Consider the following 25,571-nt stretch of genomic DNA (forward strand, 5'->3'; position numbering starts at 1 on the left):
AATAATAATACATTTTATTTGAAGGCGCCTTTCAAAACACCCAAGGTCGCCGTACAGTTTAAAAACAGTCATTAAAAACAGGCAAGGAAAACATAGATCAACATGTTAAATTACAGAATACACAATATATCAAAACACAGATAAAATACAGCATAGCAAGAATCAATAGTAGGAGATGAGTGAGGTTATGTAAGCAGATAAAAGGGGTGACGTGGGTATGTTAAAGTGAGTAGGCCAGTTTGAACAGGTGAGTTTTGAGTTGAGATTTGAAAATGGATATGGAGTCAGACTGTCGGATATGAGGGGGTAATGAGTTCCAGAGTCTAGGTGCAGTACAGCTAAAAGCCCTGGCGCCCATGCTGCCGATGCGGGCACTGTCAGGGGGCACTGTCAAGAGTCCAGCTGAGGAGGAACGGAGGGAACGGGAGGGGACATAACCCTGGAGAAGGTCAGAGAGGTAGGTGGGGGCGAGGTTATGGAGGGCTTTGTAAGTGAGGAGGAGGTTTTTGTAGTCAATACGGTAGGGAATGGGGAGCCAGTGGAGTTGGATGAGGATGGGAGTAATGTGGGCGGATAGTTTGGTACGGGTGATGATCCGTGCAGCTGAATTCTGGATGAGTTGTAGTTTATGGAGTAATGTGGTGGGTAGGCCAGAGAGAAGTGAGTTACAGTAATCGATGCGGGATGTGACAAGTGCATTAATGAGGATTTCAGTGCTGGATTGGGACAGTGATGGGCGTAGTCTGGAGATGTTGCGGATGTGGAAGAAGGCAGACCGGGTGATGTTATTTATGTGAGGTGCAAAAGAAAGGGTGCTGTCAAGGATTACGCCGAGGCTCTTAACTTGAGGGGAGAACGGGACGGGGAAATTGTCAATGGTGATGTTGGGGATGGTGGTGAAGTTAGACAGTGTGTTTTTGGAGCCGATGAGCAGGGCCTCGGTTTTACTGGCATTTAACTTTAAAAAGTTCCTGCTCATCCAGCTCCGGATGTCCTGGAGACATGCAGTGAGGGAGGGGGGAGGGAGGGTGGTGGAGGGTTTGGTGGAGATGTAAATTTGAGTGTCATCAGCGTAACAGTGGAACTGGACACCATGGTGACGGAGGATTTTACCCAGGGGGAGGAGGTAAATGATAAATAAGAGTGGACCCAATACTGACCCCTGGGGAACACCCAGTGACACCGAAGAAGACCCAGATCTGTGCTCCCCCAGCTGGACAAACTGTTGTCTGTCCGTGAGATAAGAATCAAACCAGGAGAGTGCAACACCCGTGATCCCTATGTTAGCCAGGCGCTCCAGGAGTAGTGGGTGGGAGATGGTGTCAAAGGCAGCGGAGAGGTCAAGGAGAATGAGGATGGTGAGTAATCCAGAATCAGCTGCACGGAGGAGGTCGTTTGTGATTTTTGCCAGGGCAGTTTCGGTGCTATGGTGGGGGCGGAAACCGGATTGAAAGGGTTCATAAAGGTTGTTGGAGTTGAGGTGGGACTGGAGTTGGGTGGCGACCACTCGCTCGAGGGATTTAGAGATGAAGGGGAGGTTGGAGATGGGGCGGTAGTGGTTCAGTAAGTGCTCTAATGTTGATGCTGTGCATGCTAAAAGCTACAGAAAGCCCAAATATCCCTCAAAGCCCCAGCCACAAGCACAAATGCAAGGCAAAAATAAATCAAATGCACGGCCACAGTCAGGTTCAAAGGCCTGTTATAGATGTGGAAAAATGCCCTTGCATGGAAAATTGGAATGCCCTGCTAAAGATGCTGTGTGTCACAACTGTGGAAAAAAGGGACATTATGGCAAAGTGTGCAAAACCAGTGCAAAGTCTCTGAATGCTGTCACTACAGAGGAAGAAGAGAGAGAGAGCTTTTTCCTGGGAGCTGTGGATGCTGGTAAAGACCCATGGACAGTGCAGCTACAAGTGAGACAAAAGAATGTGTGCTTTAAAATAGACACTGGTGCTGATGTCACTGCTGTCCTAGGTGTCGTCAGAGAGACACTGCGCAGAGGCAAAAAGACAGCCACTGAGGACATTTATGTCGTAAAAGACCTGCACACTGCACTGTTGGGAAGACCTGCCATAGAACAGCTACAGCTTGTGTGCAGAGTGGACAGCATCACCATGGAGGCAGTGAAACAACAGTATCCAAAGCTGTTTAGCGGCCTAGGTCTTGTTCAGAGACCATACGCAATTAAATTGCAGTCAGATGCTGTGCCCTTCTCTCTCCACACACCACGCAGAGTCCCTCTGCCACTCATGGGAAAGGTGAAGGGGGAGATAGACCGTATGGAGAAGATGGACGTAATCACCAAGATCGAGGAGCCTACTGATTGGTGTGCCGGGATGGTGGTGGTGCCAAAAAAGTCAGGTGATGTTCGTATTTGTGTGGATTTCACAATGATGAATGAAGCTGTATGCAGAGAAAAGTTTATCCTGCCTTCTGTCGAGCACACTCTGGGCATGCTAGCTGGTGCTACAGTATTCAGCAAATTAGATGCCAACATGGACTTTTGGCAAATACCATTAACGAAAGAGTCCACTAAATACACCACCTTCATCACGCCTTTTGGGCGCTACTATTTTAACCGTCTACCCTTTGGCATAGCATCAGCTCCTGAGCACTTCCAGAGGATGATGGTGACCGAAGTGACCAGTGGCCTGGAGGGGGTGCTGTGTCACATGGATGACATCCTGGTCTGGGGACAGACGCAGGAGGAACATGATGTGCGGCTGCATGCGGTGCTGGAGAAGGCACAAAAGGCCGGCATTACGCTCAACATGGACAAATGTGAGCTCACATGCCACACAGTCAAATTCCTGGGTCATGTGATTTCGGCAGATGGTGTGAAACCAGATCCGGAGAAGACGAGAGCAGTACAAGAGATGGATGCACCCAAAAATGTCAGCGAGCTCAGAAGCTTTCTGGGCATGGTTAATCAGCTGGGCCGCTTCTTGCCTAACTTAGCTGAAAAAGACAAAGTGCTACGGGACCTGCTGTCCAAGAAGAACCACTGGTACTGGGGGACAGAGCAGCAGGCCGCCTTTGATCAGCTAAAAACAGAGCTGTCATCCACACCAGTGCTCACACTATACAACCCAAACAGTGCACTTAAAATCTCTGCTGATGCCTCTTCTTTTGGCCTAGAGGCAGTCCTGCTGCAGAAGAGCGACGCCGTGTGGTCACCTGTGGCATATGCGTCCAGGTCAATGACATCAACAGAGCAGCGCTATGCTCAAGTAGAGAAGGAAGCTCTGGCTGCTACGTGGGCATGTGAAAGATTCAGCTGTTTCATCCTGGGCAGACCATTCGAGCTGGAAACTGACCACAAGCCGTTGGTGAGTCTGCTGGGGGGGAAAGCTTTGGATGACCTCCCACCAAGAATCCAAAGATTTAGGATGAGACTCATGAGGTACAACTATACAGTCAACCATGTCCCTGGCAAAAGCCTGTGGACAGCAGACACCTTATCTCGTGCTCCTCTGAGAGCCGCAAGAGCACACACAGATGCAAGCCTACTAGAGGACACCAACATCTATGTGGACTCTGTCATCAGCAACATTCCTGTCAGTGGAGATTATCTGAGCAGCCTACGTGAGCTCCCTGAAGGCAGACAGCACATGCTCTGCACTGATGGAGTACTGCACAAAGGGCTGGCCTGACAGAAGCCGACTGCGGGGAGTGCTGAAACATTACTGGGCTGATAGAGCAGTGCTGACTGTGCACGACGGACTGTTGCTGCGGGGCACAAGACTCGTCATCCCATCAGCCTTACAAGGTGACGTGCTGCAGAGGCTACATGAGGGACACCTGGGGGTGACAAAATGCAGGAGCCGGGCCAAACAGACCGTGTGGTGGCCAGGTCTCAGCAGCCAGCTGAATGACATGGTGCTGAAGTGTAAAACCTGCATTCAAGAGAGAACGAACGTCAAAGAGCCGCTGATGCCAACGGAGATGCCTGACAGGCCTTGGCAGACCTTGGGAGCTGACCTGTTCACACTGAAAGGCAAGACCTATCTACTAGTAGTAGATTATTTCTCAAGGTATGTGGAAATTGCACTGCTGTCACCCACAAGGTCCACAGACGTGGTGACGCACCTGAAATCCATGTTTTCTCGCCATGGGATTTGTGTTTTTCTGAAAAGTGACAATGGGCCACAGTTCTCAGGCAGCCACTTCAGAGCCTTTGCAGCGGAGTACGGCTTTGTGCACATTACCAGCAGCCCCAAGTTTCCTCAGAGCAATGGGGAGGCTGAACGTGCTGTACAAACTGTGAAAAACCTGCTGAAAAAGGCAACAGACCCATATCTTGCGTTGCTGGCCTACAGAGCAACCCCTCTACAGAACGGCTATAGCCCTGCTGAGCTGTTGATGGGGCGCCGCCTTCGCACTACAGTTCCTGCCCTTCCAACCCTGCTGGATCCAGTTCTGCCTGACTACAACGCGCTGGAGGCCAAAGAAAGGGAGAAGAGGAGGAACGACGCAAGAACCTTCGACAAGAGACACGGTGCGAGAAACCTGGAGCCACTCGTACCTGGGGAGGATGTGTGGATCACCGACGCACGAGTCCAGGGCACGGTGCTATCTACACACAACACTCCTCGCTCTTACATCGTCCAGGTGCCTCAGGGCACACTGAGAAGAAACCGACATCACTTGGTGTCACTGCAGACCAACAGTGGGGTAGTCGACGCTGAGGAGCCACCGGTGGAAGATGATTCTCCTACACCGGAGCCAGCTCCACCAGTGACGACATCACCTGGCAGAGAGGGCCCCACGACAGAGACTGTGAGAACCAGATGTGGGAGAGAGGTTAGAAAGCCACAGAGACTTGATTTGTGATTGATTTGCTTTCTCAGTTTAAAAAAAAAAAAAAAAAAAAGGAGAAAGAGAAAGTGATTGATATTGGAATGTGATATATTTTGAGTTTGATATTGAAAAAAAAAAAGAAATGTTATTGCAAAATGGTTCTGTATTACTGTGTACATTTCCTTGAAACCTGAGAGTTTAAGTTTTAAAGAAACAGCCTGCTAAAGTAATACTTTATAGCATGTTAATGTTAAGCTATTTTATTTTATTTTGCATGCCTGACTCAGGGACAGTTCAGGGACAGGTCTTCCAGCAAAAAGGGCAGAATAATCCCTTAAGACCTGCAGAGACAAAGGTGGTCTACCCTTTGTTCTCCAAGAAAGGGAGATGTGGTATTATTGTAATAATAATGTTTAAGGAGTGCCTTTATTTTGAAGTAGCGGGATGTGACGTAAGAGACAGGACGCAGGAGATAAGCTAGGGGGGAGCGTTGTGATCTACCCGGGGTATTGACTAGCCTAGCCTGCTGAGTACACTGCTGTGTTTGTTGCTGCTGATTGTTCAATAAATTACAAGACTTCGGGATTACGTCGTGGTACAAGCCTTTTGTAAGAATAACTTCACAAACCCCACCTAGGGTGTGGGTGCTGATGACGCAGGTGGAGGAACACGCCCCCAGCGCCCACAGCTTCCCCTGGCGGGAATCGAACCCAGGACCTTCGAGCTGTGAGGCGAAGTGCTAACCACTGCACCACCGTGCCCCTTCTTTTTCATTTATTTTTAATAATTATTTGGAAAATGGAAAAAATGAAATACAAAAAAAATAATGATTAAAAATAAATGAAAAATGTTATCGAAAAAACACAGCCTGCTCACATATTAGGAGGGTAGTATGAGTCACCAGAAAAAATAATGTGTGTTTTTAATGAATCTATCATGGTTAAAAGGAAGTTTGAAGTTACAATGGGTGTGTGGGGGGAGAGGCCCTGGGCCTGGAGGGCCTGGTAACATTTACATCAAATATCTAAATATTCAATCAAGCTAATTAAAAACTGTTCAGGGTGTTCATAAAAGCCTCATTAGATGATAAAATTACCAAAAGTTTTTTTGAAAGTGAAATACCCCTTTAAGTATTTCCATTTCCAATACTTTTACTTCTATTCCATTACATCTTGAATCCTATTGTACTTTTACTCTATATATCACATCTACAAGCTGACAACGTGTCACATCACGATGTGTTGTGAGCTTGTTTATCTGCTATTTTTCAAACATTCTGGTACTGGGCTTTTCTTTCTTGAATGAAATGCCTGGATCCCGAGGCTAGTCCAAAAAAATGAACAAAAATAATTCCAAATGAAAAATGAATCATGACACCAACCTCTGCAATGAGATTAATCATGTGGTATCCCAACACAAATGAAATGACCACTCGCGCTGTGGATTTCTTCATCACAGTGACAATCCTCTGTAGTTCAGCAGGGTCAGCCTTTCTTATGTCATATGGCAGAGCCTCCACATAGGCCAGACAACCCACACCAGACTGGGCCAGCTCGGCCTGGAAGGACTGGGCAACTTGGGTGTTAGCTTCACTCTCAACAAACAGCAATCCTACCCAGGTCCAACCGAACCGTCTCATAATCTGGATCATACCTCTCACCTGATTGGATGAAGAATGGAGTGATAAGCAGTGGTGGAATAAGTATAGAGACCTTTTTTTAGCGGTGCTCCTGGAACAGGAGCTATAGCTCCAACATCTGGCTTTGTGCGGTCAAAAAACTGGAAAACGCGTAAAAAAAGTCCGGGCTTAAGTAAATTAGAGTGCGGCTACGTCAGGCCTAGATATGGCCTACATCCTGGCACAAATCAGCTCAAAGTGTGTTGTCCGGTCTAAAACCGGGGGCGGGGGGACATTTTAAAAGTTTGTTCAAAGTTTGTTGTACACCAGGGTCCCATAGGCCAAGCTTTGCAGGACGCACTGTGATTGGCTAGTGGGACGATGATGAAATTAACTCGTAAATGTCCGGCCTGCAAAAATATCAGGGCTTGATCTTTATGCTTTGTACGTACATTATGTCCCACATATGGCTTTGTTTCTTTGAACGTATGTCCCGTCTCATCCCAAATTACCCAAGCTAGATATATAGTTCCTGCAGAAACTGCGTCGGCTCGCTGAAAATACTGTATAGGCTACTGTACCTTAGGTATATGAGTACAAAGTAACAACTTGTATTATGAGCACTGCTCACTTTACTCTATTTTCTCTCCATAGGAATTCACTGGTAAATGATGTTTTCCAATATCTTAAAAGTAAAAACAAAAAACTACAAGCAGAGATAACTGTGTAAAGCTGAACAAGTTGAAGTTTGAATGGAATTTGTCGCTCAAAAAAGTATTAAATGGTACTTATGGTAGCCTAAGACAAAACTAATTCCCCATAGGAATTCACTGGAATTATTTTTTCTTCGTCCAAGTTTGAACAAAATTTGAAGCTCAAAAACAAAAGACTAATTTTAGGTGCCAAAAAATGGGGACAACTAAAGGCTAATGCATACTCCAGAGAAGGTGAAGAGCAATTCACCAAGGTTTAGTTTAGTTTTCAAAAAAAAAAAAAAAAAGCGGTGAAGAGTGCTTCACCGCAAACCTACTTTTACTTTCCGACATCACCTCTCCACTGTGGGCTATCACTCCACCCAACTTTTCGAAATTGGGTGGGCGCACTGGGCGGTCCCCTTGTTTCCACAGGCAGTTTATTAAACAGCGGGGACTGGGAGATGAGACACGGAAGACAGAACGGAAGTAAAGGCAGGCAAAGTAAAATGGTGCATGTGCGCCGTTTCAACTCTTAAGTATTTATTGCCCTTTTCCTGAAAATGTCCTGTATTTTTTTAAGTAGGATATGAGGGGTGGTTTGTCATAATTCTGAATCCATTTCAAGCATTTGTTTTGCACAAAAAACATTCCTTGTGCTAAAAATGGCCCCCACAAAACTGTGAAATCTGATGACTCATCACTAAACCCTCGTAGAGAGTGCAGACAACAAAAAGTGGCATCAACACACACAGAGGCAGCTGTAACCCAACAACAGACTCATCCCTGGTCCAAAGTCCATTGTCTTGTGAAACGGAAGGAAGCCAACAATAAAAAAACGAAGAAACAAACAAACAAATACAAAGGTTTCTAGTGAAAAGACTACTCAAGTACTGATTTACTTCAAATGATCTGATGTATTGTTTAACTCTTCCCACGCTTTGAACGTTCACGTTCGCCCGATTGCGCAAGACCTTACCGCCAATACGGCGCTCGTTCGGTTCGTTCGTCTGATGACTGTAAGCTGATGAGGGGTCGCGCGGCCGTCTACTGTAAACACATTTTCCGCGGTGATGGTGTAAAAAAATCCATTATGCGTTAGATCAACGGAGAACAATTCACTTCCTTGTTGATTTCCTCTGGCTGTAAGGCTCTGGGGCCAGTGACTGGTCTTCTTCTTCTTCAACACATAACAGGCAAATTCACATTCATTCTCGCATGACGCCGCCCTCTGCTGCCTGGCAGACCAAAGTGCACTATTGCACAACCAAAAAAAATAAAAATAAATAAATAAATGTCTGTCTGTCTATCTACTATAACGTCGCAAAGGTAAGCCGCTTTTTGATGGCGCCAGACCCAATAAATAAATAAATGATCTGGCAGTAGGAGAGTTAACACTTGGGTGACTGAAAATAAAAAAACTACCACTCCGCCGCATTTATCGTTCATTTTGACCGTTAGATTCTCTCTCTTTTGGCCCAGGAGCGCAACACCACCTCCCCCTGCTGCCAGCGGGGGTTCTATTGTCTTCTGAATGTGAATTAGCATTTCAATTGACCTCTCAAATACTCTCGCTTTCAATGTTAACTTCATGGTTTAGCAGAAAAAACAGACTTGGGAAAATGACACTATATAAACGCCAAGGATTTTATTCCTGTTATTTGAATAGTTATAAAAAAGAATTGAAAACCCCCTGGATTAGACACGGGTCAACAAGCTCACCAAAGCCACGCAGTTTGTGAGCTTATATAATTAAACATTTGTTTGGTAATGTTAACCTAATCCATTATGTAAAATAATTACCTGTGATGTCCCGACATTAATATGCCTTGCGCTGTATATATAGGAACGAACGCATGCATGGTTCGTGGACGTGGTATAAAAAAGTATTAAAAAAAGACGTGGAGAGAGAGGCAGGTTCCTTTCATGTGGGAGAAAGAGAGAGATGAGAGAGGATTTTATTCCTGTTATTTGAAGAGTGGTATAAAAACAGTTTGAGAACCCCTAGATTAGACACAGGACAGAACAAGCTCACCAAAGCCATGCAGTTTGTGAGCTTATTTGTTTAGTAATGTTAACTGAATCCATATCCATTATATAAAAGAAGTTTTATTTGTCCCCACAGTGTGAGAGAGATATAACTCCTGTGAGCGTAAAATGAGACCAAATGGACCCGTATTTGGATTTGTTTTGTTCATTGACAATATAGGGTATTTTGTTACACAAATAGCCAATCTTCTATAAGCTCACAACGCCATACGAAGCGAAGTAAAAGAATTACACCTTCATATGTCCCGATTTTCATTCGTAGTATTATTAGACAACTCACAAAACCAGCCAATGAATCATGTTTAGGTAATGTGATGTCCCGACATCACGCACGCATGCAGGGAGGGAGGGAAAGAGAAAGAAAGAGAGCGCTCTGGATAGTTAAATATATATAATAAAATTATGGTTCCATTTGCGCAAACTGGGCTCGGGAGAAAGAGAGAGGGGGAAATGTGTAGCAGAGTTAGACAGAGCGAGGCAGAGAAATGATGAGAGAGAGAGCGAGAGAGAGAGAGAGATAATTCACATTCTCTTCACTCTGTAAAATGTTCACGTAGTGTTTTTTGCTTAGGCATGTAACAATGAGAAGCAAATTATTATCCACCAGTAAGACTCCCTAATCGGGAGATAAGCGACCGTAGGTCACTTATCTCCACAAATAGGGCAAAAATGTGTTTTTCCAAAATCTTCCTGATCCATGTTGATGACATGAGTGTAGACATACTCTGTAGTGATTTTCGTGATTTTAGGGCAAAATCTGTAGGAGCAGTGTCCAAAAATGTGTTTTTAAAAATCGGCCTGGAGGTGGCGCTATATGGGACAGATTCATGTTGATGGGATGAGTGTAGACATACTGTGTAGCGATTTGCGTGATTTTAGGGCAAAAATGTTAGGAGCAGTGTCCAAAAATGTGTTTTGCAAGAATCGGCCTCATGGTGGCGCTAGAAGAGGGCCATGTGAGAAATGAGGGGTGGGGTCTCCGCGCCGCCAAGGCGGACGAATAGGTACCGGCCCCGGCTGTCCCGGTCGCTCCTAGCCGGAGTTACGGCATTTTATGTGAGCTGCAGTGTAGGGGGTCCTCCACTGGGGGCGCCACCACTTTTGCATCCGTTCTGGAGCACCAGGAGTTGGTGGTCCCCGGGAATTCCCCGTGAGCAGCCCCGTTGGGGTGGTCATTTGGTCAGTTTAGCACATTTAGTCATTTTTTACATCTGGGGGTCCCCCAGGGACCTGGGGGTCCCTGGAGCTCCGGGGGTCCTTGGAGGTTGTAGTTTGGCAGGTAAGGAGTGTGTGTGCAAAATTTGGCATGGATCGGGGCAACGGTTGCGGAGATATGAGCAGGGCAAGAGTGTGACGTGTGACTGACTGACGCACGGACAGCCTGTGGAGGTTTTGATAGTAAATGCGACCTACGGTCGCAATTAGAAATTAAACGTGCAGGACACAATCTATACAAGCTATTAATTTCGGCCGATAAATTATAGATCACCCAGTTGTTCTTTCTATTTATTATTAGCTGAAAATGATGCTTAGCTTTTAGAAACACGCTGTGCAGTGGCAGCAGCGTCACACTTCTTCCAGTCAGCAAGAGCATCATCTCCCCGCAAATGATTACTCCTGCACGGATAAAATAATAATAGGCTATACACCATAGCGATTATCATAATCAATATTATATTGATAATATTTATGAAATAAAACATTTCCAGGTAGTGGTTTTAATGTCTTTGCTAAGCCGACAGTGAAATGCAAATGATCCATTACCTTGAACAAAGGCGCACTCCGGGAGCGCTAAAGGTGTGAATTCTCTTAGGAGGGGGAGAATGGGGGAGAGCAGTCTTTTCTGCCGATAACTAACGTCAGAGTGGTATAATTGTATTTTATTTCATAATTAGGAAACGTTTCAGAAGGGGAAAAAAAACGAGAACATATATCTTGAGTATTTAGGAAAAGTCATGGAAGGGGAAATTTCTGAGACCTTCACGGGGAGAGTTATTGCACTTTGCAATCTCAAAATCGGCCTAAGAGACCGGTTAGTCACCTGTGTGTTAAATAATCAGAACATAATATATGTGCTTGTGCAGCAGAAACAAACTATAAAATAGCGATGTGCAAATTCTAATATATAACTATATCCTATAACCACTAGAGCAGGGGTTCCCTAACTTTTTTGTCTCAGGGCACCCCATAGATATTTATTTTAATCCGAGGCACCCCTACATTATAATTTTCACTCCCAGCACCTTATATTTATAGCATATTGTCGTTGTCGGGTGGAAACTTTGTATGCCCAAAACCGTTCATTTTGTAGTTATCATCTATCCACAAGTTTCCGCGGGAGTTTACTGGAGACATCGGGACCAAACTTCCAGGTTTAACAGCAGACATACAAGCTCACGTCGCGTCGCAGATGCAACCCTTTTATATATACTCTATGGATGCAACCCGGAAGCTCGGTACAGACGTCTGCGCATTGCACTATGGGGCGTTGGAAACTCGTGGATAAAATGTACTAAACTAGTGAAAACAGCAGATCTACAAGCACACAACGCCTCGCATCACAAGACGTTGTGTGCTTGGAGATCAGCTGTTTTCACTAGTTTTGTGCGACAGTCTTGTATGATGAAGCAGGGCTTTGCTTTACCAAAAGACGTACACGTTTGAAACTTGGAGATACAAGGTTTCTGCCCGACAGTGATGATATTTTAGTGATAATGTTGCGAGGAAAGCGTTGAGATAATAGTCATTTTGGTTAGAACTGACTGAAAATAACTTAAGTTTAAAATGATACTAAATATTTTTTCAAGTGTCCAAATACATTCCAAATATTATCAAAATATCTCGCGGCTCCCCTGGACTGCCGTCGCGGCACCCCAGGGTGCCCCGTCACCCGCTTTGAAAACCCCCTGCACTAGAGAATATAACACATAAAATACAACTATCTGCAGTCTATCTGCAGTCTCTCTGGGAAAGTTAAATAAGAGACTATATAACAATTTATCCAAAAACATTCTCAACTAAATGTAACCCACATCGTGTAATATTGATGACACTAGAGGTATTTCTCCAGTGTGTGGACCTGGGACATAAAACACTTGATAACAACATGTTTCGTGTGTAGCAGTTTACCTGGAAGGCATCACTTGGGATTGTTCTAAAGAAAGACGGGAACTCGTTCCTCTCGCTCAGACAGTCGCAGGTGTCAACATAGCTGACCTGCCAAAGACACAACACATCTGTTCTATAATAAACTTGATGCTCTTCTCAAGCGTCGCTTACTGTACAATAATCAAAGTAAATAATCACAACATAGAATGCAGAGAGAGACAGTGTAGCGCCTCAATAAACTATCCCAGGTAAAGAGACAGTGTAGCGCCTCAATAAACTATCCCAGGTAAAGAGACAGTGTAGCGCCTCAATAAACTATCCCAGGTAAAGAGACAGTGTAGCGCCTCAATAAACTATCCCAGGTAAAGAGACAGTGTAGCGCCTCAATAAACTATCCCAGGTAAAGAGACAGTGTAGCGCCTCAATAAACTATCCCAGGTAAAGAGACAGTGTAGCGCCTCAATAAACTATCCCAGGTAAAGAGACAGTGTAGCGCCTCAATAAACTATCCCAGGTAAAGAGACAGTGTAGCGCCTCAATAAACTATCCCAGGTAAAGAGACAGTGTAGCGCCTCAATAAACTATCCCAGGTAAAGAGACAGTGTAGCGCCTCAATAAACTATCCCAGGTAAAGAGACAGTGTAGCGCCTCAATAAACTATCCCAGGTAAAGAGACAGTGTAGCGCCTCAATAAACTATCCCAGGTAAAGAGACAGTGTAGCGCCTCAATAAACTATCCCAGGTAAAGAGACAGTGTAGCGCCTCAATAAACTATCCCAGGTAAAGAGACAGTGTAGCGCCTCAATAAACTATCCCAGGTAAAGCATGAACCTAGCATCAGTCTAAAGGCCCTTTCCCACTGCGCCCGATAACGATATGTCGACATTCACATCAATTATGACGGCTTTATCATTATGGTGTGGACGCTGCCATCCACTTAAATTGAAAACAATATTTTGTATCATTATCTGGGGCAGTGGGAGAGGGCCTTAAGGCTCATATATGTTTGTAAATTACTTTCTTATCATTTGTGATCAGATGTGGGCAGAGCGGAGTTGAGAGTTGTTGTGTTGTGTTGCAAACCCACAGTGGCAATAACAATTCACCTAGTCCCCCCCCTCTCTCTCTCTCTCTCTCTCTCTCTCTCTCTCTCTCTCTCTCTCTCTCTCTCTCTCTCTCTCTCTCTCATGTTACAATATAATAATAATAATAATGTTACAATATAATAATAATAACAATATAGTAGATAACTTACCATGGGCACTCTGTACGAACCTAATGTTCGAGAGATTTCAACAGACTTTATAAGCACAATTCCCAGCATCGGAGGGGACCCAGCACAGCTCTCATTCAGTTGAAACACCTTCTCTGTCCCACTGACCAGTGTCAACGCTGCAGGGACGGCTCCAAATGGGTGACAGCTGTCATAGATACTATAACCCAGAGTCACGTTGGGCAGAAGGCTGGGGTTTCTGTTGATTTCAGTAATGGCAAAAGCCATTGTCTGGGACCATGTGTACCCTTGGATGAGAAAACTAACGTACACATGTGACTACTTTGTAGTAATACAAATCATCAACTAAAACAAAACAAAAAGAGTCCCCTGTTCTAATGCTTGCTATTATATACTGTATGTGATGTGATACTACTCACCCTTTGCAGGTGGGGTACTGTGGCTTGGAGGTGAAAGACGACTCATGATAGACAGGCTGGTAGTAGAATGGAAACACGCCACCCAGAACGATGTCTGCAGCCTTTTGCATTCTGGTGAGATGAAAGTGTGCCTGTAACTCACAAGAAGAGGAAGGTGAGGAAGACAACGCAGAGAATGAAGAGAACAACATCAAGGTCAAGTTCAGGTATGAAAGCAGGTGTGTGTCTGGAGAAGCCCTCATGACTGCCCTCCTCTGTCTGACCACTCCTCTGTCCTGTTGCTACGTTTTATAGACACAGTGCTGTGCCATCCCTCTGTGTAAACATAGACACTACGTAATGATTCACAACACCCATCTGTGGCAGAGGCAGGGCGTAACATATTAGCAATCCATTGATATCAAAATAGGTCTCTGCCAGGCCGTGTGGCTTACCCAGGGCCTGCATAATTGCGACCGTAGGTCGCACTTACTATCAAAACCTGCACAAACTGTGAGTGAGTCAGTCAGTCAGTCAGTCTGTCCGTCTGTCTGTCACACCTCACACGTCACACTATTGCCCTGCTCATATCTCCGCAACCGTTGCCCCGATCCATGCCAAATTTTGCACACACGCTCCTTGGCTGCCAAACTACAACCTCCAAGGACCCCCGGAGCTCCCTGGGGGACCCCCAGATGTAAAAAATGACCAAATGTGCAAAAATGACCACCCCAACGGGGCTGCTCACGGGGAATTCCCGGGGACCACCGACTCCTGGTGCTCCAGAACGGATGCAAAAGTGGTGGCGCCCCCAGTGGAGGACCCCCTCCACTGCAGCTCACATAAAATGCCGTAACTCGGGCTAGGAGGGTCCGGGAGAGCCGGGGCCGGTACCTATTCGTCCGCCAAGGCAACGCGGACACCCCACCCCATTTCTCACATGGCCCTCTTCTAGCGCCACCATGAGGCCGATTTTTAAAACACATTTTTGGACATTGCTCCTACAGTTTTTGCCCTAAAATCACGCAAATCGCTACACAGTATGTCTACACTCATCCCATCACCATGAATCTGTCCCATATAGCGCCACCTTCAGGCCAATTTTTAAAAACACATTTTTGGACACTGCTCCTACAGATTTTGCCCTAAAATCACGAAAATCACTACACAGCATGTCTACACTCATGTCAACAACATGGATCAGGAGGATTTTGGAAAAACAAATGTTTGCCCTATTTGTGGAGATAAGCGACCTACGGTCGCTTATCTCCCGATTAGGGAGTCTTACTGGTGATATTTTGGAAGGCATAGCCACTTTGAATATGATTTGGGAAATCTGATTACAATCACTCCAGAAATAATGTGTACCGATGTGTGGGAGTGTTGGACCAAATCTGTAAGCCTAGTAGTGAACAGTGTTTTTTGAAGGAAATGCAAAATGGCGGAAAACGCAATCTGGCACAAATGGCTGGGGCTGGTGCCATACAATCCTTAAAGGGGAAGACCACCTATTAAAAAAGTTCCCCCCCATGTTGCCTAAAACTGGAGGATTGATTTTGGGGTTTGTATTGTAAAGTACAACTCGATGACATCACACCATTGTACTTTACAATACAAACCCCAAAATTAATCTTCCAGTTTTAGGCAACACAGAAGGGGGGGAACTTCTTTTCTATTTAAACACACCTCCTCTAAGGTATACTAGTAAGACACCTGAGGGTGGAATGCGACCTCAGGGTGACATGCAACCTCGCCCTAAAGGGCGAGGTCGCGCCAATTCTTGACCATCTGGCCAACCACAGCATTTCTCTGACGATTCTAGTTGTTATCAACCCTAGGAGACACGGGGAGAACATGCAAACTCCACATAGAAAGGCCCTATCGCCAACCCCACCTAGGGTGTGAGCGATAGGGCCTAAATGGAGATGTGGACAACACTATGTATGGAGATAGTCCAGTCCATCATGTCATATGGGACTACCGTCATAGACAGTAGCCATTGTTAGGCCGGAGTCAATGGCTGTCTGTCTGACTGTCTGTACAGGAAGTGATGTCACATGACATACTTTTTATGCCCATATATGAGTCATTCTGTACCACATCTCCATGTTTAGGCCACACAGGTTCGCTCCATTTCTCCATGTATAGGTCCAAATGCCAACCCCACCTAGGGTGTGAGCGATAGGGCCTAAACATGGAGATGTGGAGAACACTATATATGGAGATAGTCCAGTCCATCATGTCATATGGGACTACCGTTATAGACAGTAGCCATTGTTAGGCCGGAGTCAATGGCTGGCACAGGTTCACTCCATTTCTCCATGTATAGGTCCAAATGCCCAACGTCGAGCTTGACAAAGAGGATACCGCACATTGTACCTCATCCACCCTTTCTTCTCTCTCCTTTTGGTATCTTTATCCTCCTCCTCCTTTTTTTCTTTTTTATTCTTCTATTTTTTTCACAGCCGCCCCCATATTTACTTAAAATATATATTAAATTCTAAGAACGTTTCGAGTACCAGTTTGATACAAGAGCGAATAAGCGCTACACCTCTGGAATCCTGTGCGTCAACTTAAAGTCGGTTCCAGGCCTAATAACTTTATCTAGCCGGCCCGTCGCCACCTCCTTGTTACATTTTCTTTTCTGAGACACATTGTACCTCATCCACCCTTTCTTCTCTCTCCTTTTGGTATCTTTATCCTCCTCCTCCTTTTTTTCTTTTTTATTCTTCTCTTTTTTTGTCTTTCTTAGTCTTGTGTATCCTTCTCTTTTGGCTACTGTCTATGACGGTAGTCCCATATGACATGATGGACTGGACTATCTCCATATATAGTGTTATCCACATTTCGTGTAGCCGCCCCGTACAGGAAGTGATGTCACAACTTGCTGACATCACACTGACATCACTCCCGTACAGAAGGAAGGTTACAGAAGGAAGGTTACGGAAGGAAGGAAGGTCACTCAAGCGACACGGTTTTTCAGAGTATGGTCCGTGGTCTTCCCCTTTAAGATGTCCCCAGACGTCTTACCTGGCTGCCATGGTTAACAGGTGCCAAATAGGGGCTGTTATGGCGGTAGGTGAGCAAAAACACGACATTTCCCATCAAGCGTAGCGGTCAATCTAACCGGGTGCATTTCCTCATTCAGATCGGTGGCTCTGTGCTCCATTCTTTGCACTGTTTCCAACCCCCATAGTAAACAGGAACCATGTTATTCAGTCCTGGCTCTATCAGTTTTGGTTGCGGTTGCAATGTAACTTCCCCACGCTAAAGATGTCATGTCCGTCCGTCATGCACGCCGATGATCGGGAGCACAACACACACGCGCCCGTAAGTTTAATGCAATTAATATTGGCGTCCAATGTTCAATGTTACTCTCACTCACTCACTCACTCACTCACTGACACAGTAAAGATTCGATGGTCATAGACTGGTCTGATGCATTGCAAAAGTAAGAATCAAACATTTTGGGCGCAGAGGGGGGCACCGACGGCCAGTTGTGCGTTGGTGTTTGAGATTTTCATGACATCACGCGCAAAAAGACAACTTTGTTTTTTTTTACAACAAGGGTTCATATTTTAGATTGTAATTAGAGAAAAGAAAAGATGAGTGTTAAAATGTTTTGATTTACTGTTTTCTATTGTTTTAGCGATTTTAGTATTTGATCTCAGTTAAATATGTATTTTTAGACACAATAAGCTGGCAATTACTTTGTTACTATTTACACCAGCCCCCATAAGTCACATCTGCCCATGAAAGATTGCGGTGCATCTTGGGAATGGGCTTATTGTGTCTAAAAATACAGAATTAGCCTCTTGCATGCATGCCCCCAACCTGCTGGTAAGCATGCAAAACAAAATAATTTAAATTACAAAAACGATAGCAAGGAGTAAATGAAAACATTTTAACACTCATCTTTTATTTTCTCTAATGACTATCTAAAATATGAAACCTTGTTGTAAAAAAACAAAGTTGTCCTTTAACACCTAATGTACAGGAGTTAACCGGTCAGACAACAGTGTGTTGATATGCATACAGGCTCATCCTTTTGTTAAATCGCCCTGTCGTGACGCTAAATCGTTTGTGGACGTTGTTGAGGTGTGAACTTGGATGTTGTTTTGCACCAATGTCTGTGCGTGTGAGAGGTGTGACACTTCTCAGAAAAGATACGGGACGGCGACTAATGGACATTCGGACTAATGCACCTTCGGACTAATGGGCAGTCCCCCTCAATTCTACCAACACATCCTGAAGCATCCTGTTGCACACACCAAACGATCTAAGTCTTCTCAGGAGGAACAGCCTGCTCCTCCCCTTACTGTGAATCGCCTCAGTGTTGTCGGACCAGTCTAATGAGCTGTTTAGGTATTCCTAGTATTTTGCAGTTGTCCGCAAACTCCACCACCTCTCCGTTTATGGTGCTAGGCACTGGGGGTACACGATTAGACGTACAAAAGTCCACCACCATCTCCTTGGTCTTACTAGCATTGAGCCAGAGATGGTTGGCCTTGCTCCACTGCACAAAGTCCTTCACCACACCATCATGCTCAGCCGCGTTTTCACCAGAGATCTGGCTAACCACCACGGTATCATCTGAGAACTTCTGTAGATGACAGGATTTGGAGTTGAAGCGGAAATCAGAAGTGTAGAGAGTGAACAGATCTACAGTTCTGCAGCCTCACGTACTGCGGTCTGCCTGAGAGGTAGTCCGTAATCCATGCAACCAGGTCCTTTTCCACCCCATCAGGGAGAGCTTCTCCACAAGCAGAATTAGCTGGATAGTGTGGATAAGGTGCTGGAGAAGTCAAAAACATGATTCTGACTGTGCAGCCCAGATCCTTGAGGTGGGTGAGGGCCTTGTTGAGCATGTAGGTGATGGCGTCGTCGACCCAGGTGTCAGCCTACTGAAGCAAACTGAAGGGGGGTCCAGATGTTCACTAACTTTCGGTCTCAGGTGGTTCAGTACCAGCCGCTCAAAGACCTTCATGACCTGTGAGGTCAATATAAATGGTCTGTAGTCATTGAGGGCAGAGGGACGGGTCTTCTTAGGCACTAGGACGATACAGGTAGACTTCCACAGCTGTGGCACCCTCCCCGTCCTCAGGAAGAATTTGAAGAGATGTGTGAAGGGGACAGCAAGCTGCTCTGCGCCGGCCTTAAGCACCCAAGAGTTGATCTTGTCCGGTCCTCAACAGGCCTGAAAATGAACCCTAAACGATCTAGGAGATGAGTGAGTCAGCGGCATAGCCACGGGTGGGACTGACTAGGCCTAGGCCCACCCATTTCGTTTTTGTGCCCACCCAAAAATAACTAAAACATTTGCGGCACGGCGCGGCACGGTGCGGCACGGCGCGGCGATGCACGGCTCTACGAAGCAAATAAGACACCAAAGTTTGATATATCATAGCTTAGTCAATTATGAAGCGATTTCTAAAATTAAAACGTCTCCATATTGCATCATCAGGTGGTGTAGTGTCCCAGGCCATGGCAGCCATGCTATGTCTGGTTCATGTAATCAATGTGTCACATCAGAGTGGTAGAGAGGGGTGGTTGTGGTGGACCCCCCCCCCCCCTTCCCTCTCCATTTCCTCATGTATGTGAGTGGGTTTAGTGTTTGATTGATTTACGGCATCACAAATAAGAGAGAAGTTCTTATAAATATAGCAGATCTACAAGATCACACCGCGTCGTGATCCGACGTGATGTGAGCTTGCAGATCAGCTATTACCACTATCAATGTTATTTTTTAAGTAGAAAGTTGTCAAATGTGTCAGTAACTTCTTTGTGTATTTAGAATATGTGTCATATCTGCCATGTGCAACTTCAAAGCCTAAAAGCCAAACAAAGATCGAATTATCAACGACAAAAACACAATTAAATCGTTAATTGCAATTATTTGAGTGACAATAATTATTAATCGTCATGTAAAATGTCATATCGTGACAGCCCTATGTACAACAGACCTAAAGTAGCTACAGTAGCACCCCTCATTGTTAATTGATGTTAGCATGTTTTGAAACAAGCTCCAGGGACTCATGTTATTGGCCTTGAAAATTAATTATTTAATTATTTTCCAACATGGGGCATGTTGATCCACTATTTCATCACCTCTGGGCAAGGAGTGATCACTGGGGCTCACACTCAATTTGTACCCACCTGGGTATAGTCTGGTGTTGCCAGACCATCAGAGAGGTTTAATTTGTACCCACCTGGGTATAGTCTGGTGTTGCCAGACCATCAGAGAGGTTTAATTTGTACCCACCTGGGTATGTCCGCCTACAGATACGTCTGGACACTTCTGAATGCAAGGAGGCTGAAAGAACACCGGCGAGAACACAAAGCCACACCCACTGCTTTAGACACCAATCATGTCACCATCCCAGTAGGAAGGACCGCCCTGAAGACTTTGGATTGGTTCTGCATTGCGGTTTCCACCCAGTTTTAGCAATGAAAGCTGAGAGATGACATCATTCTCTAGTTGAATGAAGTGTTTAGAGACTCACTGGTAATTTTCCAGGTGCTGGAGCTGACAAACAACATGTTCCTCTAAGGGACACAAGGGATGACACTGACTGTTATTCTTACTATGTACCACTAACACAGTGGACATGAGATAAACATGATGAAATACTTAAAAACAAATACATGCATCACATTATATATATATATATATATATATATATATATAATATATATATATATATATATATATATATATATATATATATATATATTAAAGGAGTAGTTCACCCCCAAAATGACTTTTTTTCTATTGATTACTCATGCCATGGAGACTTGAGTTCAATAATATTTTTTGTTTTTTTGTCACAAAAAGACAAAAATGTGATAACAATAAATTTACCCCCATTCTAGTGGTGCGCGGGCCGACCCGGTTTTGTCTTAGGAATGCGACAAAAAACTAAAAATATTATTGAACTGTACTCTCCATGGCATGAGTAATCAATAGGGAAAAAAAGTCATTTTGGGGGTGAACTACTCCTTTAAGGCTGGGACTTTAACTGATTGATTGCGATTAATTAATTACAGAAAATTAACGTGATTAACAAAATTAACGCATTTTAATCACACTTAGTTTTTGCACCACAGAACCTTCAGTTTCGGGCATACCGAACATAGTGATGCACCAACCAAGAAGAGACAACAAACGCAAAGGGAGAAGTAGCCGATCAGAGCGGTTTGCTTGGCCCAGTGGATGCGAAATTTAGATTTAAAAAACTCACTCGTTGATTCACTCGTACAACAAAATGAGTTTTACTTGAAAAAAAAAAATCACAGCGATCACACTGCATGTGCAGGTTCACCAATATATATTCGTCTCTCTTGTAAGGAAAGTTAGCAGTTGTTTCAAAGATAAAAAGTCTGCATGCATGATATGTGTGAACACATTTTAGAGTCCGACGCTCCATGTGGACAGTACTTGGTGAGACATCGCGTTGTGCCGCTCGCCTCGTGGTCTTTTTCAGCTGCAATGAAAGAAATTAAAGATTAAAAGCTTTGCCTGCAGGTGTCACTGTTTGCCTGTTAATCCTCGCTTCTGCTCCGCTCCGAAGTGTTGTTGTTGGTAGGAATAAATAAAAATACAGAAGCACCCGGGAGGAAGTGGACTAAGAAAGGGGAGGGGCCAAACCAAGTTCCTGTCTCTACACAATAAAAAAGGTGCTGCCCCAGACGCAAAAACATATGGGTTGCCAGATAGCTTATATACATTTAATTAGTAATCCTGCAATGTAACAACTTTTAAAAGTACCATTACTCTCCACTGGTTACTAACTTACTACACAACTGACTTTAACCGTATTACATAATTGTGACATAGACACACACTAATAAGTAGTATCTCTCTACTATGTAGTGACTTTGATTACTTGGTTACTTAGCTAAACATTCAAACCATTTTTTTTGGCTGACCAACATATCCTTGCCATTTAGACCAACAATTCTACCAGCTCTGTATCTAACCCCCGGAAAGAGTACTGAGAGTACTGAGAGTACTGAGAGTACTCAGGAACAACCAACTTCCTCAGGACCTGCTGGTGTCCTTCTACCGATGCTCGATTGAGAGCATCCTCACGTACTGCATCAACGTGTGGTTTTGGAGCTGCACAGCAGCAGAGAGGACATCGCTCCAGAGGGTCGTAAACACCGCCCAAAAGATCATCGGACGCCCCCTCCCCTCCCTGGCTGACCTGTACAGCTCCCGCTGTCTCAGGAAAGCCCAGAGCATCGTGGAGGACCCCTTCCATCCAGGACACGGCAACCTTGAACTGATGCCTTCGGGCAGACGCTATAGGGCGCTAAACACGAGGACAAGTAGGCACAAAAACAGCTTCTACCCGAGAGCCATTATGGCACTAAATGAGGACATGCTCTCTGAGAGGGGTAGGTAAGATCTGTGGGCTCACAGCGCCTCGCATCGAGGGGCGCTGTGAGCCTACAGATCGGCTGCCACCTCGGATGTGCACCTGGGTCTGAGTGCAATACATTGTACGTCCCTGACGTACAAAACACCTGGAACCCCACACTGGACGGTGGACACTGACTGCGACAAACTGTGAAATCAGTGGACACTGACTGTGACAAACTGTGGAATCGTGTCAGCCGGGCTGATAAAGAGACTGAGTATTGTTACCAATTTTCTGCTGCTAGTTTATTATTACGATCACTATGTGATTTTTATCTTTTTATTTATCTTTTTATTCTACTTTGTTTTTTGCACTGTATGCACCTTGTGGGATTGGGCTCAAATTTCGTTGTTCACTGAACTTGTTCTGTGTAATAATGACAAATAAAAATCTATTCTATTCTATTCTAAAATGTATTTTTTTCCACCAAACACAGTACGGTGTTCCTGAAAATCAATTCCCAGGTCCTTCCCGGGCAAGGAGTAAATTCTTCAGACAAAGCTGTTGCAGTGGTCTAAATGAGGGTTATCTGGTGTACAAAGTTCTGTAATAGTTTAATTGAAATTCTCCTCAAAATCCATTTTTCTAAAGAGCGAGTTAAGAGCTATGGTTTGTTTCACCGGGGAATGTAAACAGACCTACACTGCATTACGTAACTTCCCTTAATCTCAGCACTTCCGCCACTTCTGTTTATGCAAGTTATGCAACGCACAGCGCAGGTTGCGCCCAGGGTGCTCTGAATCGAGAGATAAAAGCTTAAAGGAGTAGTTCACCACTTTTCAACCTGTCTTCATATAATAGGTCCTCACTAATGTTCATAATAAAATAGCAATTTTTTTTTTCTATTCAGTCTGGGTCTCATAGGAGAGCTGTCAAATCCTTCCTACCGGTGACATCATCGTTTGACAAAAAAAAATTAAATAATATTTTTGAAAAAAAAAAAGAGATTTTTATTATCACGAGAACAATGGCTTCCACTTTAACATTGCAACTTTTTCAGGAATAGAAAGCCTGCAGTTTCTATTAGCTTGCATTTCCCATTGATGATGTCACCGGTAGGAAGGATTTGACCCACCCACAGCTCTCCTATGAGACCCAAAATGAGTAGGGAAAAAAAAAGTGATAATTTATCATGAACATTAGTGAGGACCTATTATATGAAGATAGGTTGAAAAGTGGTGGAGTGCCCCTTTAAGTGACATAAAGCAACAAACAAGCAGAGAGCATGCCACTAAGCAAACCATAGCATCCCTATCCTGGGTGAAATATCCTTCAAGATAGGCGATCATTTGCCAAAAAGAGCATATCTACACAATGCATTGCAGCACAGGGTTAGCCACCGGCCAACTCGTTGAGCTCTTGAAAGGGATTGAATTGTCCACAAGGCCCAATATCTGTCTTGTGTTAAGCTCTGCCCCACATGGTACCATATAGCCAAGTAGTTGGGGATCCACAGGCCCAAAAGCTCATGCATTAAATGACTCATCACTTTTCACAATTTTGTGGGGACGTTTTTTAGTCCAAGGAATGTTTTTGTGCAAAACAAATGCTTGCAATGGATTCAGAATCATGAAAAAAAAAATAGTTTGACCCCTCGAATGCTACTTAAAGCAGATTTTGTCTTTTCTTTTTTTTCTGTATAGTGAAGTCAATGGGACAGTGAATATACAAATGGCCCTAACTTTTTTTCGCCATGTTTCCAGCAGAGCAGGCCTCTCATTCTGTGGACCAAGCTAAAAGATAAATCAGAAATAAAAAGTAAGGCATGACATCACAGGTCATCTCACATTTTGGGTGACTGGATTCCCGGCTAGTGAATTGTTGGCTCTCACAGGTCTGAGCGCTGCTGCGGAGATTAACCCTTTAACTTTGCATGCTTATCAGCAGAGAAACAAAGGCTTGACCTCCATCATCGACCTCTGACAAAAGGCAATTTTAGGCAATGTGAAATGTTTTATGACTGTTGATATAGTGCATCAGGAATCATTGTGTTTATGAGTGTTATGAATCATTATGAATGCATTATAATTCATTATGAATGCCCTCATAATGCATTATAAGTGTGGGCTTCATAGAAAGTGTTACCCAAATGTCTTAAAGTGGTATAAGAGCACCCCAAACATCCACTGTAGGAATATCAAGCCAACTGACCACATTCTGTTGCTATGGCTTGTTGTGCATACCGTATTACTTTGCCCCCTGTATTGCTGCTTGCAGCTATATTTATTGTTGTTGTTAAATGCTTTCAATGAACTAAAGTGGACAAATCATTGCCAATGAAGCCTTATTAGAGCAGCGGTTCTCAACCCAGATAATTAGCTTTATTTGCAACATTGTGTTCTCACTCAACAGTAAACAAACCAACATACAGTAAGTGTAAGTGTATAGGGTATCCGCATATTTCTAGAATTACAACTTTTAAGACCGTTTTAATACCACATTAGCCAAAATGTCAAATATTATGTAAGAAAGTGGCAAATGGTGTGAAAATAGCCGATCTACAAGCTCACGATACGTCGTAGCGCGAGGCTTTGTGAGCACTAAGTTCGGCTATTTTCCCAATATTTAGTTCACATGTGATTATTTTGGTGGGTCACGGCCTGAAAAGGTTGAGAATCAATGCATTATGGAACACAACATTATTTTTGATTTGTTTGGATTGCTCATGTACTGTACATGTGTTTAGCCCTGCCTCTTTGCGCCCTTGCCTCTGGCCCAATGGGTGTTGTGAAACATTACGTAGTGGCATTTGCGGGGATGGCACAGCACTGCCTTTAAAACGTAGCAACGGGATAACGGAGTGGTCAGACAGAGGAGGGCAGTCATGAGGGCTTCTCTAGAAACACACCTGCTTTCATACCTGCACTTTACCTTGACATTGTTCTCTTCATTCTCTGCTTTGTCTTCCCCACCTTCCTCTTCTTGTGAGTTACAGGCACAGTTTAATCTCAGCAGAATGTATAAGGCTGGAGACATCGTTCTGGGCGGCGTGTTTCCCCTCTACTACCAGCCTGGTTTCCCCGAGTCGCCTTTCACCTCCAAGCCACCTTACCCCGCTTGCAAAGTGTGAGTATATCGCACATACTGTACACCAGGGGTTCCCAAACTTTTTTGTCTCAGGGCACGCCATGAATATTTTTTTTTAATCCGAGGCACCCCTACATTATAATTTTCACTCCCAGCACCTTATATTTATATCACACAATGTGTGCTTGTAGATCTGCTGTTTTCACTCGTTTTGTGCGACAG

General features: G+C 44.4%; 1 protein-coding gene across 1 annotated transcript in view; it reads right to left on the reverse strand.

Annotated features, from left to right (window-relative positions):
- The window catches only part of LOC308305907 (vomeronasal type-2 receptor 26-like), a gene marked incomplete at its 3' end in the record, with an annotated part of 60,550 nt that overhangs the window by 15,425 nt on the left and 19,554 nt on the right, over window positions 1-25,571 (reverse strand). The window contains exons 3-4 of the mRNA XM_080750803.1: window positions 13,523-14,051; window positions 12,289-12,375 (exon numbers count right to left, since the gene is read on the reverse strand). Coding sequence (XP_080606929.1) covers window positions 12,289-12,375; window positions 13,523-13,768 — 333 coding nt within the window. The 5' untranslated portion in view covers window positions 13,769-14,051. The remainder of the gene's footprint in view (window positions 1-12,288; window positions 12,376-13,522; window positions 14,052-25,571) is intronic.

Source organism: Nannobrachium achirus (assembly GCF_963921795.1).
Source record: "Nannobrachium achirus genome assembly, chromosome: 20".
Classification (NCBI taxonomy): Eukaryota; Metazoa; Chordata; class Actinopteri; order Myctophiformes; family Myctophidae; genus Nannobrachium; species Nannobrachium achirus.